The following is a 14622-nucleotide window of genomic DNA, read 5'->3' on the forward strand; positions in this document are numbered from 1 at the left end:
GATTCCCGCGATGAAATTTCAGACCGCATTTACTATAAATCTATTCAAGCACCAAGGAAGACTAGCATTTTGAAGCAAAATTCCTAGGAGTCGAATCAATTTTTCTGAATTTAAGAAACGAAACCCACCTGCAATAATGTTACGATCAAATGATTCAAATCTACCCAGGCATTAAGAAGAAATAGCATTTTGCGGCAAATTGTTGTCTTACTTCCCCTTTTTGAGCCCCGTCCTTAAGTCTCTTGGGTCGAATAAACTTTTTGAGTTGAAGAAATGTTTCACCACTGTCAGTAATATTTCAGACCAATAGTATGAAATTCATTCAAGAATTAAGCGAAAGTACCATTTTGAAGCAAACTATAGACTAACTTCCCCATTTTGGGTCCCATCCCCTGGTCCCTAAGGGTCAAATCAACCATCTAAATCTAAGGAATGATAATCCACCTGCAATAATATTTACTCGCAGTTTGGTTGAAATCTACCCAGGCATTGAGAAGGAGTAGCGTTTTCAAGCATAACATTGTCTAATTTCTCCTTTTGGGGCCCAACACCCCAGTCCCTAAAGGTCGATTCAAATTCCTAAATGTAGGAAATAATTGCCTACCCAATCTAATAACTCAAGCCAAAGCTTGTTGAAATCCACCCCGGCAGAAACGAGGAGTAGGGTTTTAAATATAATTTCAACATCTCCCATTTCGGGACCACGTCCCTCGACCCCGAGGGATCAAATTAGCATTCTGTATTTAAGAAATAAATCTCACCCAACGATGCATTAGACTAAATTTGGTTGAAATCCACAAAGGTATGATAGAGAGAAGTAGGGTTTTAAAAAAAAAAATACACAAGATGCACAACGCACGGCGAATGGTGCACGGTGACGGACGAAGCACAATGGCTGTAGGTCATCTGACCAGAAGAGTCATGATGACCTAAAGCCACCTTCAGGTCAGATGACCTAAAACCTGTAAGAACTAGTATTAACATCTATGTATTATGTTTAGGTTTTCAAGAGATAATAACAATTGAACTTGTCTGTTATAAGATAACCCGAGTTCAGTTGTACTTATACCCGATTGCACAAAAACCTTAGATAAATACCACAATAACCTCAAATAAATATCACAATAACCTCAAATAAATATAACAATAACCTCAAATAAATATCACAATAACCTCAAATAAATATAACAATAACCTCAAATAAATATCACAATAACCTCAAATAAATATCACAATAACCTCAAATAAATATCACAATAACCTCAAATAAATACCACAATAACCTCAAATAAATATAACAATAACCCCACGTATTATATAATAACTAAAGCGTCTATTAAAAATATAACATTCTCAAATAAATATCACAATTAATAAATAAATACCTCAATATAAAATATCACAATCTCCTCAAATAAATATCACAATAACTTCAAATAAATATAACAATAACCTCAAATAAATAAAACAATAACCTCAAATAAATATCACAATAACAGAAACTATACTAAATTAGTGGATACATATAACGTTTTCAACATCATCCCGCCACATACTATAAGTAAACAGCATAAACACCTTTATCGTGTAATAACGTTAAACAGAGGTAATATTAACATCTAAAACTAATTTGCTAAACACCTACACGAAACATTTTCAAGCAAAACTTTACTACTTTACAACATCACTAAACATGGCAAGTACATAGAAATCAATGCAGTCACCTTATAAAAACTTAATGATACAAACTCAGATAAACCAACTGAAAGTTAAAAAAGGGGGATACGGTCTTTGGCAACTAAATGCATAGTAAACCCAAGAACAGGAACTGCAATCCTTGGGATTAGTTTGGAGTCAACCCTGTTTTCATATCGTTCCGTCTCATATATGCATGTGCATACGTACGTACATAACTGGTAACCTCGGTTTTCGTACCATATTTGAATACAGTGAAACTGATTCTATTTTATTTTAAAGAGAACTTCGCTATTAAGTCAGCCAGGCTGTTTTTATATCTAAAGCTTTATCATACAACTTCCTAAAATAAGCAGAATGATCCAATTTTGTCGTGTTGCAATACGAAACAAAGTAGCAATATAATGCAAAATTCTTACCTCTGTGACTAGAACATCTCCTTATCCCAAGCAGCCAATTAGGTCGGTATTGAAACTTGTCCCCCTTCTGTACCAGTGCTTCTCGAACCAAATCGTGTCCCAGAACAACAACAGCGTTAGAGGTTCCGAGCGTCAAACGGAAAACATTTCCGTACTGTTTACGGAGTAGGAATAGTTTTCGGTAGAGAAAATTTCCATTGCCGACAATATGGAGGTTCCCTATGATCGGTATTGAGAAAGGACCTGGCGGTAGATGTCGCCTCGATATTATCAGGTATACAAGGGAGCCAATAAACAGCAAAAGGATTCCGATGTTGAAGGGTGTGAAAATGTCGTGTAAATCAGTACCACTTACTGCATCTCTCAAAAACTTACGAGCCATGATATACGTTGTTTAAAGTACAGCTTTTAAATGTTATATTTATCTTCCGGCATAATTCTAACTCGCAAGGTCCCCACGAAAGTGATTCTTTTCGATGGCTAGTTCTTAACAAAGTTGTAATTCTGAGAGCGGGCTACTGGAGGACTGTTTACTGTTACTGAAACCAATGACGTAATAAGCGTCTCTAACGATATCCGGAACCAGGTGCCAATATTACACAGACCATGCCGCCAGCTCATTAAGCATCGGACAAAGATCGTCCTGTATACTGTTGGCCAAAAATAACCGCAATGTATATAAAGAGTTGATAATGAAATAACTTTTGTGGGGTTTTTTTTAGTTACATTAAGATTGTAACAGAGCTCTCAGGATACCGTAACCCTAATGTGTTAACAGAAAGTCTCGGTGTGAAGGTGCTGATTTAAACAATGTTTAGTCTCATAAAAGAACATGCACATGACGAGTATTAATAATATTTAAATCTACAAGAATTTCTAACTTGTATGTTATGAGTGATATTATATCGATGTTGTGGATAGAGGCAAGACGCACTGAAAGAAATTAATACTTAGCGCACATGCATTAAAATCCTACACTTCATAAATATGCTGCTTCATATCTGTGTAACATATGGTTTTTATTTACATACACTTGTGTTAAGTATACTGATTACCAGCCATGTATTTTGTAAAACACGATGCTTTGTTTACTGTCGTCTTTGACCAGACCATTTTACTTATTTTAGGAAAATGAAAAAAAAAAAAAAAAAATGGCCTCTACATCCGGTTTTGTCTATCATTTTTCAAAAGTAAGACACTTGTTCAAGAGCCCTTTCTCTGACAGAGTCTTCGTTCAAACATGTTTCATGGTCATCAGACAAGAATGGTAATTATCATTTAAAAAAAAATCATGACTGGTTAATCCTATCTATCGTTTTTCATTTACTAAGGTTTGTCGTGAAAAAGAAAATAATTTGAGCATTTAAAAAAAGAATGTACATTAAGTGTAAATATAGAATCTATAGAAAGAAAATGGGATCTTGTGTATGGTACACACAGGATCAATACTGTTTGTGAAACACGTTAGTGAAGGTAATGCTTCCGCCAGGATTCGAACTCAAGACCTCTTGCTTACTAGTCCGACGATCAAAGACGATCGAGATAACAAGAAGTTCTTTCTAGCAGAGCAGTATTTCTCCAGTAAATAACTCGTCCTCCAGTTTCCCTGTGTTACAGCAATGCTTTTGAAAGTTTCGCAAAGTATTAACCTGAAACCCTACATGGGCGCTGCACAGCTTCCGCTAGAATAAGAACCCGGGACTTTCATTCTCGATACTCCAAGGTTTACGAACACTTTCGCTCTCTGCAGCCCCTGGAACCTGTCATGGCAAAATTGAAGGCACAAGCAGAATAATTTGATTGGTTCCAAGAGAAAAAGAAAAAAAAAAAACCTGACCAATCACAGGCTGGACCTTCAATTTTGCAATGACAAGTGCCAGTGGTGCAGAGAACGAAAGTGTGAGATATATTAACCGAATATTAAATGAAACAGAAACGAAGGTAAGGTTATAATGATCGCAAAAACATAGATATTTCGCAAACATTTGTAAAAACAGCAATGGAATAGAGGGAGATGAAATCTAAATTATTTACTCCACATAGAGGTGTCACCATAGAAACAATTGGAATTTAAGCCAATCAGCGTTCTGGTATAGATAATAAATGGTTAAATGACCTTGCGGTCGACAAGGTTTGAACAGATATGATTCTCACCTTCATGGATCTAGATATATTTTCATAATCTTTCATACAATAGTTAAATAAAAACTAATTCAAGATTCTTCACTTTAATCTAGTTACCGTTATATATGGAAAACTATCATAAGGGATAAAGAGTTGCGAATATCGCGCTACATTTGAAGGATAATATGTAATGTTGAAATAGTTTTGTTTAACTTAAAATAACAATACAAACTCGTTTTAAAATTAATTGAATTCTTTCTCACAGATCGTTTCTTTAATTCTTCTCAACAAGTATCTGGTAAAAAAGATAAAAAATTAAAACTGGCTAAAAAAACGTTATAATATTCTTGTACTTTTTTTGTATTTTGTGATTGATGTACACAATTGTTTGGTACACATAAAATAATTTGTCTTTTATACTCCTTATCCTCTGATTTACATTCAATATCTTAACAATGTGCTTTATATTGTAAAACTTGAGATTTAAATTCTGAATCTCGTATTTTATGCTGAAAAATATGAGTAAATTCGAAGGTTTTATACGCTTTTGTAAAGCATGTATTTTCCAACCGTGGCATTTACCCGAGAGTGGATAACGTCTTTCAAGATGAAAGCAATAGCAACAACATTGAAATTAGATTCAATGATCACAAGAAAATTGTTTATTTTTATTTCTGATATTGAGTTAAGTTATCTCTACCTTAGGCCACTAAGAGTAATAACGAGATATAGGAAACAGCTGGATGATGCAGTTTAATTCATTATTTGGTTCTACAATATCTAACACTGAATTGTCAAAAAGTGTTATTCACTTGTGTGCATATTATTTTAATGATTTCAATATTACAGAATATTTGAAATTTCAAGCAGTTTCAAGAGGACAAAAATTTGATAAACGATTATAAATACGAATTGTCTCCCTTTAAGCGTTGGACATTACATTGCATATTCTTTTTCCTTCAACTCGGCCTATTTATTTTTAAATATTTATGAAACTTGAGTCAGACAGCAATATGATAACTGATATTCTATATCAGGAAACTGGAATTAGTGACAACATTATCTTTGTGGCAAAGATATAATAAATCATATTTGAAAATGTCACACTGAACTTTTGCTAGCAAGGGCTAAATGTACTATACTGCACTTGTTCGTGACGAGAGGAGCGAAATAATTACGATAAAATTTCAACAGACGCATAGAAGCATCTATCTTCATTTAGAATGGCACGTAAAATTAAGATAAAATTTATTTAAACTGTTTTGCTTGGACAAATTTAAATAAAAATCTTGTTTTCTTGCGTACGATACTCCTGATGGTCTGAGATCTATTAGGTGTGGTGCCGTTGGAAGCGAGATCTTAATTAAGGACATCGTATTTTTTTCTACTCCGTATCGATTTGGAGTATCCGGATAAAACAAGATCAACAACATATGACGGAATAATTGTAATTCAACACAAGTTATAAGTTTATTTATTTATTTTTTAATTTTGGATAAATAAAAATAAAACGACGCTTAATTGAACTCGTACTCTTTAATAAGGTATTGCTGAGCTTTACAGTATTAAAATATTCAATCCATGAACTCCATTAAACTTCTATTTTTTACATAGGTGTCTTACATTTAATAGTAGTGTTCTGTTTTGCGATCTCTCCTTTTGCAAGCTGCTCTTATTGACAGACGCCGAGAAGCACCCAAATCTGCATGTATCTGTTTGGATACGTGCATATGGCCGACGAATATCAATACCACGATAAGTATTAATTATAATCAAGGAATTTTAAAACGCGACAACCATATTACAGTTACTATTTATAGTGTAACCTAAAAACGACATTGCCTCCCCTTTTGATATTGTAACATATAATATCTTGTATTCCACCATATATGACGTAATCGAGGCCTTTTTCAATAGCACAGTCACAATGGTAAAAAAATCCACATGTGTCGGCTTATTGTCAAAGCGGATTACAGTACAAAAAAGGTCTATAGATAATAAATAGGCAAGTAAGGCTTGGTTTCTATGTCATGCCCTACAAATCTTCAACTCTACCGCGCCATTGGTAAGCTAGTTACAGCAGCTGCAATTAACAACGTAAATTACGATTTTGTTGTCACAGTTCTACAATATATCGTGTCATACAGCGACACAACCTCATTGGCAAGCTAGCCACATATAACTAAACAAGGTTAGGACTACTTGATGTTTAAGTCATTGGTACACACGAGGAGAAGTTTTCAACTACATAACAGGTCTTTTCACACAACGCTTCTTGTTTTCATGTGATGGATTCCATCATATGAAGGATGAACTTCTCTGAGAGGTAAAACTCCATTATTATACTTTTTGTGACGGTAATCTTTTGAAAGGTTTGATTTTACAAAATTGATAAAAATCCAAAACAAATGTTGTGTAAAGAGAAATGAAAAAAAGTTTATAGTAGAAAAACTACGGAGCCCGTTAACTGACATGCTCCATACTTATTTTATTTCGTTTTTTCGAAATATTATTTCGTTTTTTCGAAATAATAATTCGTTTAATATTTCGAAAAAACGAAATAATATTTCGAAAAAACGAATTATTATTTCGAAAAAACGAAATAAAATAAGTATGGAGCATGTCAGTTAACGGGCTCCGTAAAAAAACAATATGTTGCCTCACGACCTTTCTTCAGTAAAGGTGTCAGAATATGTTTTACGGGAAGTTATTCATTATCTGACATTTGTTCTTATTTTTTCCTGAATAACAGACATTCTGTTATTGCCATGGCAATTAAATAAAAAAAAGAGATAAATTGTCATCTTATATAAGAAGGTAAGAGGTAAAATCCTTTTTTCGACCATCTCCTAGTATTAAACATTAAATGTTCGGATAGAAAAATTTTCAAGGATACTTTTCATGATGAAAAAAGGAGGGGGTCACATCATTTGTTGAATCCTATAAGTTAATAAGGAACATCAAAATTATTAAAAACAAATAGAATCGGGGTAGTTAGTAAGTATGTCTGATGGTTTCGTTGCTGTTAACCTTGTTGTTGTTTGAGAGCACGATATTACTTACATAGCGCTTGTCGTCGATGGAGAAGACGCATACCATTCCAGAACATCTGGTCTTATTCTCAGTGGCTTTTTTTTATTGTTAAGCGTGCCGTGTAAATGTTTTTCCATAAATTGCTATCGTTTCAGCTATTTCAAGTTTTTTTTCTTCTGTTAATTGTAACTTTCAAACGATACGCCATTGCTTCTCCAGTACATAGATGACACGACAAATTTGTTAAAGCAATGGTCTCTTTAAGTTTTGGTGCTGGTTTTAGGAACTGTCAATCAATCATTAGTCTGAGACATATAGCGGTAATGATTATTATTATATAAGGTGACAAGTTATTTCTGATAACTTTTGAACTTTACCTAAAACTTTATCTACTTCACACAAATTCAAAAACAGGTTAATCCGACTTAAATCAATTACCGCAGCAGAAAGTTCTGATTGGCCAGGTGAACAATGCAGATCAGGATTATAAAAGACCAGTTTAAACTAAGGTACACGACGTACGTTCAATAGAACTAAAACTAATAAACGTTGAACTCATATATTGAAACTTTTTTTGTACAATAGTCAGTGTTTTGAGTGGTTAGATCTATTTATAGAACACGATTGACAAGTGTCACTTGTTCCTTATGCTTAGCTATTTCCGCAAGGTGTGTACGTGTACGGTAGCAATCCTACTAAATGGATGATGGTGATAATGCCGTGTCAGACGTCATAATTCGATGCCTGATCTTGCCGAAGGAATATCCTTTGATGGTAGCACACCTAAGACACGTGATTTGAACTTGTTATTAAGAAAACGAAGAAGTGTCAACTTGAATCATATCATCACGACTTACATATTAATCCTACGTTTCTCCGACAAACAGCCACAGCAGTTTCGTATGCTTGACGTCCGAGATGCAAGAAACTGTTGAAAAAGTCTTATGCTAGAATCACACCATTGCCTTGGCACGCTATAATATTCTTTTCTATCTATCACCAAGATTCATCTCTCTTTATCTTTTCCTCTCTAATGCACTATTATCTCCCTGATACACCTTTCCACTGTTTACTTAACCTTGACCTTGTGTAGTGAGTATTGATTTTGATCAGGGTTTATACGCTATGCAGGTGATCTGTCTGTAATTTGGCACAGGGTTTCAATCGGTAGTTTTTATAACATAACTCATGGAGAACCGACTCCTAAAAATCAGATTTCTAATGCATACCATTCAATTTACAAAGCTATTGTATACCTACTTTTAAAACAAAGGTATTATACCTTTTTCTTAACGTGCTTACATTTACAGTTTAACAACATATATCTTTCTCATATATTGTTATTACTGTTCATATTAGACACGGACGTAACAACAAGCACCGCCCCTCCGAAAATGAATTGACTTTATTTCATTTGAATACTTAAACTGTATGAAATAAAAATAAACAAGAATACACTGAAAATATCATAAATGAATGAAATATATGTGTTTTACTGAAACACACTTAGATGATCACGTTTCCTCATCTGAATTAACTATACCAGTCTTTATGGACTCTTATTGTCAGATTTGATGAACGTTTGTGATATTTTGGTGCCTTGACAACACGACAACGCGAAAACGCAAAAAATCTTACGCGCCAATACAACAGAGCGGCAATCAGCAAAAGTACCCCTCCAACCAACATACCTATTTGTCGCAATGGTGCGTACTTGTCGCGTCGTCGGTGTATGTCACATTATGGCGTTGTTGTCCTGTTGCTTTGTCACGTCGCCTTGGCACCAACGCAACAAAGCGAAATGACCGCAAGCAGCCACCATACTATTCTAATTTGTTAGATCGAACAAATGAACTATGTTTAAATAAATAAATAAAAAAACAAAACAAAACAAAATAAATGAAATGGAAGCTCGAAAAGGGTCGTCCCTTGAAGAAACCAGAATATCCAGGGAAAGCCGATGTGTTCGAGCAGGTGACCCCATACTTTTTCACGTCCGTTCAAAGTATCGAACCTCAGACGCCTAATTTAAAAGCGAGTGCATTTCAACTGACCAACCGACTATCCAACTCACCTGCAAGGCCTTAGACACCGTTATTATCAGTATATACTAGTAATGGTACTCAACAGGTTGTGTAGATGAAATTATTGTTTGTCAGTTACGCAATGCAAGGCCATATCCAGCTTCAATTACGTGTTTCATGTTACTACTGATGCTATGTAAAGAAAAATGAAATAAGAGATCATGGAAATGATAAAGAGGTACTGATGTGATGTGTTGTCATCTTCGTTTATTTAATTATAATACTAAATACGTCTATACATCGATCACCAGAATATCGTCATTAGCCTTATGAACCTTATATATCTTTATAACAATCGAGCGTCATTAGTCCAATGTACCAATAAACGGTAGTATTGATGAAATCTAACTAGGCTGTTTGGCTAGTAATTATCGGGCATAATATTAAAACAATTGGACCATTTGTCTCCCTTTTCTTGATGTTGCTTTACAATGCTATTTCAGTTATCAAAGTACTTTAAATCTGGATACTTTGCCTGTGGGAACAGTCCTTGACCTTATGAGACTCAGAAACTATATACTTCAGCAACGTCCCGTTCAACATATCTACGCTGCCACATTATCAAACATCTAATACAGCGCTTTATGCATGGCATGCATACATACAGGAACCGATGACACTGATAACTGTTTACAGGGTCGCTATTTACATTTGTCTGTCGATACGATATGTTAGTGTTGTAAACGTCGGGTAAGTGTTAGCTTTATTATGCAGGCTGGAGAGGACGAATTTTTGGCACATTGCTTTGTGATAGAAAGTATCTTAAATATTGGCTTTCATTTTATGTGTGGTTTATGAAAAGAAAACTCATTTAAGATCTATATGCATGGTGTCAGTACAGGCCCTCGTTGCTGTTTAATTTACATATTTTGACTCGCTTATTTTGTCATCTCTGTCATGCAAGAGTCATTCTGAAATGTTCCGTTTCAGACAAGATATTGGAATGTCTGTATCAGTTGCCATACCTAACGTGACATCCCAGCTCGGAGAGGGGCCCCACTGGGAGGAAGATACACAAACACTGCTATTTGTGGACAGCTTGGAATGCAAAGTGTACAGATGGAACTCGCTCACAAAAGACGTTTCCTCTGTACAGCTAGGTGATGTCATACAACATTTAGCCTACACCTTTCATACTTAAAAGCGCACGCTACATATGTAACCTGTGAAGAATAGTTTTCAATCGGTCTCTTCTACATCAGCCGCATATCTCGATCTTTTCCTACAACGAAAACGATATGGATACTGTATGACAAACGTGATGATCTCAATTTCACTATTTCTGGATAGCAACATACCCTCATCCCAAGCCAATGGTGTTTATATATCGCATTTATTCGATATTCAAGGACCTATTCCCATTATCACGATTTTCGTACAAGAAATCGTCAGCTGATGGACAAACTCGTAATGTTGATGAAGTATTAGGGAAGTTTTACGGTAGTGAAAGTGTGCGTCTGTAGCCTGATGTGTTTGATACTTGTTAAATTGTCTGTTTGTTCCATTGATATACACCATGTTCTCACTTGAGAACTTGACATTTCTTGCATGGATTGGGCAAAGTTTACATGGCGGGTGTCATCGATGAAACAGACGACACTTACACTTCCGGAACACCTGGTCTTATTCAGGAGTCTCCGAGTACATCTTTCTTTTGGACATAGTTTTCCTTAGTTTTACTTGAGTTTTGATTAATGTTATGTTGACATGAAAATATTTCTTAATTTTTTTTTACAATTAAATAAATTCAGAGCTTGTTTGACCAACAACTAATTAAGATTTTTTGTTCTTCTCGGAAGGCGACACAGTGGGATCGGTGGTACCTTTTCAGAATGGAGGCTACCTGGCCGGAGTAGGTCGGACCATCTCGCACTTTGAATGGAACACTGGAGTTACCACAAAGCTTCAGGAAGTCAGTTCAACAGGTTTGGATGACCGGTTTAATGATGGCAAATGTGATCCAGCAGGAAGGTTTTGGACAGGTAAGATTCGGAAGTTAAAACTGACCAGCTACAAGGTGCTAAGCAGGTAAGTTAAGAGTGACCCTTGTCATGAAGAATCCGACATTTATGTCGACCAATTCTGATTTTCCTCAGACGTCTCTTACGATTCAACAATTTCGGCCCTTAGCATCACTAACGACTTCTTGAAGGACGAAACGACTTTATGGTGCAAGTTCTCTCTTTCATGAAACATCCAAAGTATCTCAAATACAAGCTATCTTGCAAATTATGAGCAAGGAAAAGTTTGTAAATATATAACATGAAGAAAACACAAGAAAAAATATTCAAGTATCTCAGGTTCTACGTTACGCTGGAACGCTCAATTATTCAGCAATGCAAACAATATCTATAAGATGTATTTGTCAATTTCAACTTTTCTTTTTTTACGGTGGGAAATAAATGTATAAATGACATCAACATACTTTGTTTTCAAATATAGGGACTATGGGTAGTAAGATTAGTTATAACAACGGCATACCGGTCTTCGAGCAAAACGTCGGCAGTCTTTACAGCCTGGACAAAACAGGGGCACTTTCCAAACATTTTAGTGGGATCACGGTATCTAACGGGCTTGCATGGTCATCTGACGAACGAGTGATGTTCTATATAGACACAGGAACCAGGAAGGTGGAGGCATTTACTTATGACGTGGAATCCGGTGAAATAAGTATGTATTGGAGTTAAAAATTCCATACTTATGCTTGTTTTTAACATCATATTTCCATAAAAATGAGGCAAGTTGCATACATTTACATGATAATTACTTATTTGTCGTAATTATATATTCTGTGGGTATTTTATGCATGCTTTTTTGTAATTGTTTTATTTTTGCAATTTATTTTTACAAAGGCTGTAGACAAATACACTAAATATGACATACACTCATACACATTTATATGCACACTCAGAGCCATCAATACTCGATATAGAAATCAGGCACATACTTGCACACACATACATCATCATGACATAAATTCATGAATTATTTATCAGGCATGTTTACATGCACATACACCTTGCTTTTGACCTTACAGGTGATAGGCGTGACGCTATCACCTTCGAAACATTTCCGGAAAAGGCAACAATGGGTTGGCCGGACGGAATGACCATTGACACAGAGGGACACCTCTGGGTCGCCTGTTTTGGAGTTGGAAAGGTCATCTGCTTTGATCCTGCCACAGGTAAGACATAAGGGTGAATCGATAGTGCATTGTTACTATCTTGTGTATTTTGGTCTATAATCTGTTTGCCATCTCGACATGAGTGTGCATAAGATTATATGATTATAGTACAGCCATAAAAGTTGGTCGGTTCCTGAAAACCACGTACACTACGTACGTTACGACTGGTACGCTCCATACTGGTCATTTGTCTGACGAAGGGGACTGTGTAGTCGTTCAAACATATTCAATTGATTTAAAAAGAAACAATCAAAGGGGATTGGGCACAAGTTCTAGAAACTAATTAGGCCCTCTCCTGACAACAACATTCATAACTATCCATGAATTATTCCTGTTATGTAGTATTAAATGTACTTGATGGATTTAGATACCAGTGAACAAAATAATTCTTCCTCAAGGAACGGACTTTTCTAAACCTCATTACTTAACTAGATTGACAATAACATTCTAACGATGTTGGCCAGTTATGTAAATTATGTAACACTTTCCAAGAGAATGTACCTAAACTATCTTGTGTTGTTTCATTAGGAACAAAATTAACGGAAGTAAATATCCCTGCACCAATTACAACTTCCTGTTGTTTTGGCGGGAAAAATTTGGACGAGTTGTATATCACTACTGCGCCGTTTGCAGCTACAGAACAGGAACTCCAACAATATCCATCATTAGGATCAGTGTTCAAGGTCACAGGACTTGGGGTGAAAGGTCGTCCCGCCAACGTATATCAGGGTGATATCAAAGGTCGATTGTGAAGTCGACACGCATGGATAAAAATATTCGTTACTTTGCATAATGGTGTAAAACTGTACTATCTGTATTAGTTTTCAGTACACGAACAAAACTTTCAAACAGATCATTTGTTTTAGTTAAAGAATATGGTAGAACGTCATTGCAGCGGCGGATATTTGTACAATATACATTTCCTAGAGGTGATATGAACACGAGTATTCCTTTTTAAAATATACACAGAAGATTTAAAGGACCTGAATTAAATCATCGCAATGAGTTTTATCGTGTACATGTATCTTTGTAATGTTTGTAGAACACAAAAAAAATGTAGTTTACAAGCCTCTTTGTCTGACCAAGCAAATTCATTATACATATCAAGGCGTTTATATTATATAAATTTGTCGTTGATAAATACAGACGTAGTAATGTCTCAGTTATATCAGTAATAATATTAGACGGGTTATCTGCAGTGTCTGATTTTCAGTTATTTTTTGCACATTTATGGATTTTTATTTTCTTTCTTTCTTTATTTTCTTTCTTTATTTATTTTTCTTTCTTTATTTATTTCTTTGAACATAACACAATGTTCATTTTAAGAACAATCCCCTTTAAGAATAGAAATTGAAATCATTTTCATGAAGTATTGACTTCATCCAAAATAGTTTTTGGAAAAAAAATCGAAAACAGTTATAGTCATCAGAAGGTACAAAGTTTCATTCGTCCTGTAAAATAAAGGTGTTTTCACATAAACTGTCATTCTGGATAGCTACCCGATGAGTTCTGAGTTCTATGTCAGGCGATGTAGTAGTAGTTTTGCATACTAATTTAATTCTATATATGTATATACATAACCCCATGCCTCCTTGGAATCGAACCTCAGACGTCTTCGTGAAAGGCGAATGCGTTACCACTGCGTCACCCAACCACTAAGAAACGCATGACATCAAGTTAGATAAAAGGTTTTCATTGTTGCATTACATTCGTAATGAATTCCCAATGTTCAATAGATGATTTCTATTCTTACCTGACCAAAGTCAACATTTAGTCATATCTCCTGTTCAAAGAGGCATATTATTGGTTTCCTTAAATTGGACACATATTTCAGGCACCTGAACCCAGAATTTTTTAGATAAAGTCTCATTCCTATATGTTCAGCGGCTGCTCAAATTTAATTAGGCATAACCTTCCATTCCTCGCTTGCATGTTACTGAAGAACACCTGATGCCTTGTAGACACATCTTTGCCTGTGAGACGGAGCCCAAAGCATTGATTTTGCTGTGTTATAAATAAAATAAACCCAGTTGTTTTCCTTATTTGGTATGAAAGCAACATAAACCCAAACTTAACTTTTCTG

At 35.2% G+C, this 14622-nt stretch overlaps 2 protein-coding genes across 2 annotated transcripts; one reads left to right on the top strand and one right to left on the bottom strand.

The window, feature by feature from the left end:
- Positions 1 to 207: 207 nt before the first annotated feature.
- On the bottom strand, positions 208 to 8960 carry LOC132551232 (cytochrome P450 2C30-like). The gene is made up of 4 exons (XM_060215349.1): positions 8918 to 8960; positions 7794 to 7819; positions 2115 to 2499; positions 208 to 284 (listed from the first exon to the last, which is right to left on the bottom strand). Exons 1-4 carry the CDS (start codon positions 8958 to 8960, stop codon positions 208 to 210), a joined length of 531 nt encoding a protein of 176 aa, XP_060071332.1.
- Positions 8961 to 10298: 1338 nt separating this feature from the next.
- Positions 10299 to 13291, top strand: LOC132551243 (regucalcin-like). Its single transcript, XM_060215360.1, has 5 exons — positions 10299 to 10455; positions 11155 to 11337; positions 11798 to 12025; positions 12393 to 12539; positions 13068 to 13291. The coding sequence occupies exons 1-5, from the start codon at positions 10299 to 10301 to the stop codon at positions 13289 to 13291; spliced, it is 939 nt and encodes a 312-aa protein (XP_060071343.1).
- Positions 13292 to 14622: the final 1331 nt, after the last annotated feature.

Source organism: Ylistrum balloti, unplaced genomic scaffold (assembly GCF_031769215.1).
Source record: "Ylistrum balloti isolate Yb309-2 unplaced genomic scaffold, AGI_CSIRO_Ybal_v1 Utg369626, whole genome shotgun sequence".
Taxonomy (NCBI): domain Eukaryota; kingdom Metazoa; phylum Mollusca; class Bivalvia; order Pectinida; family Pectinidae; genus Ylistrum; species Ylistrum balloti.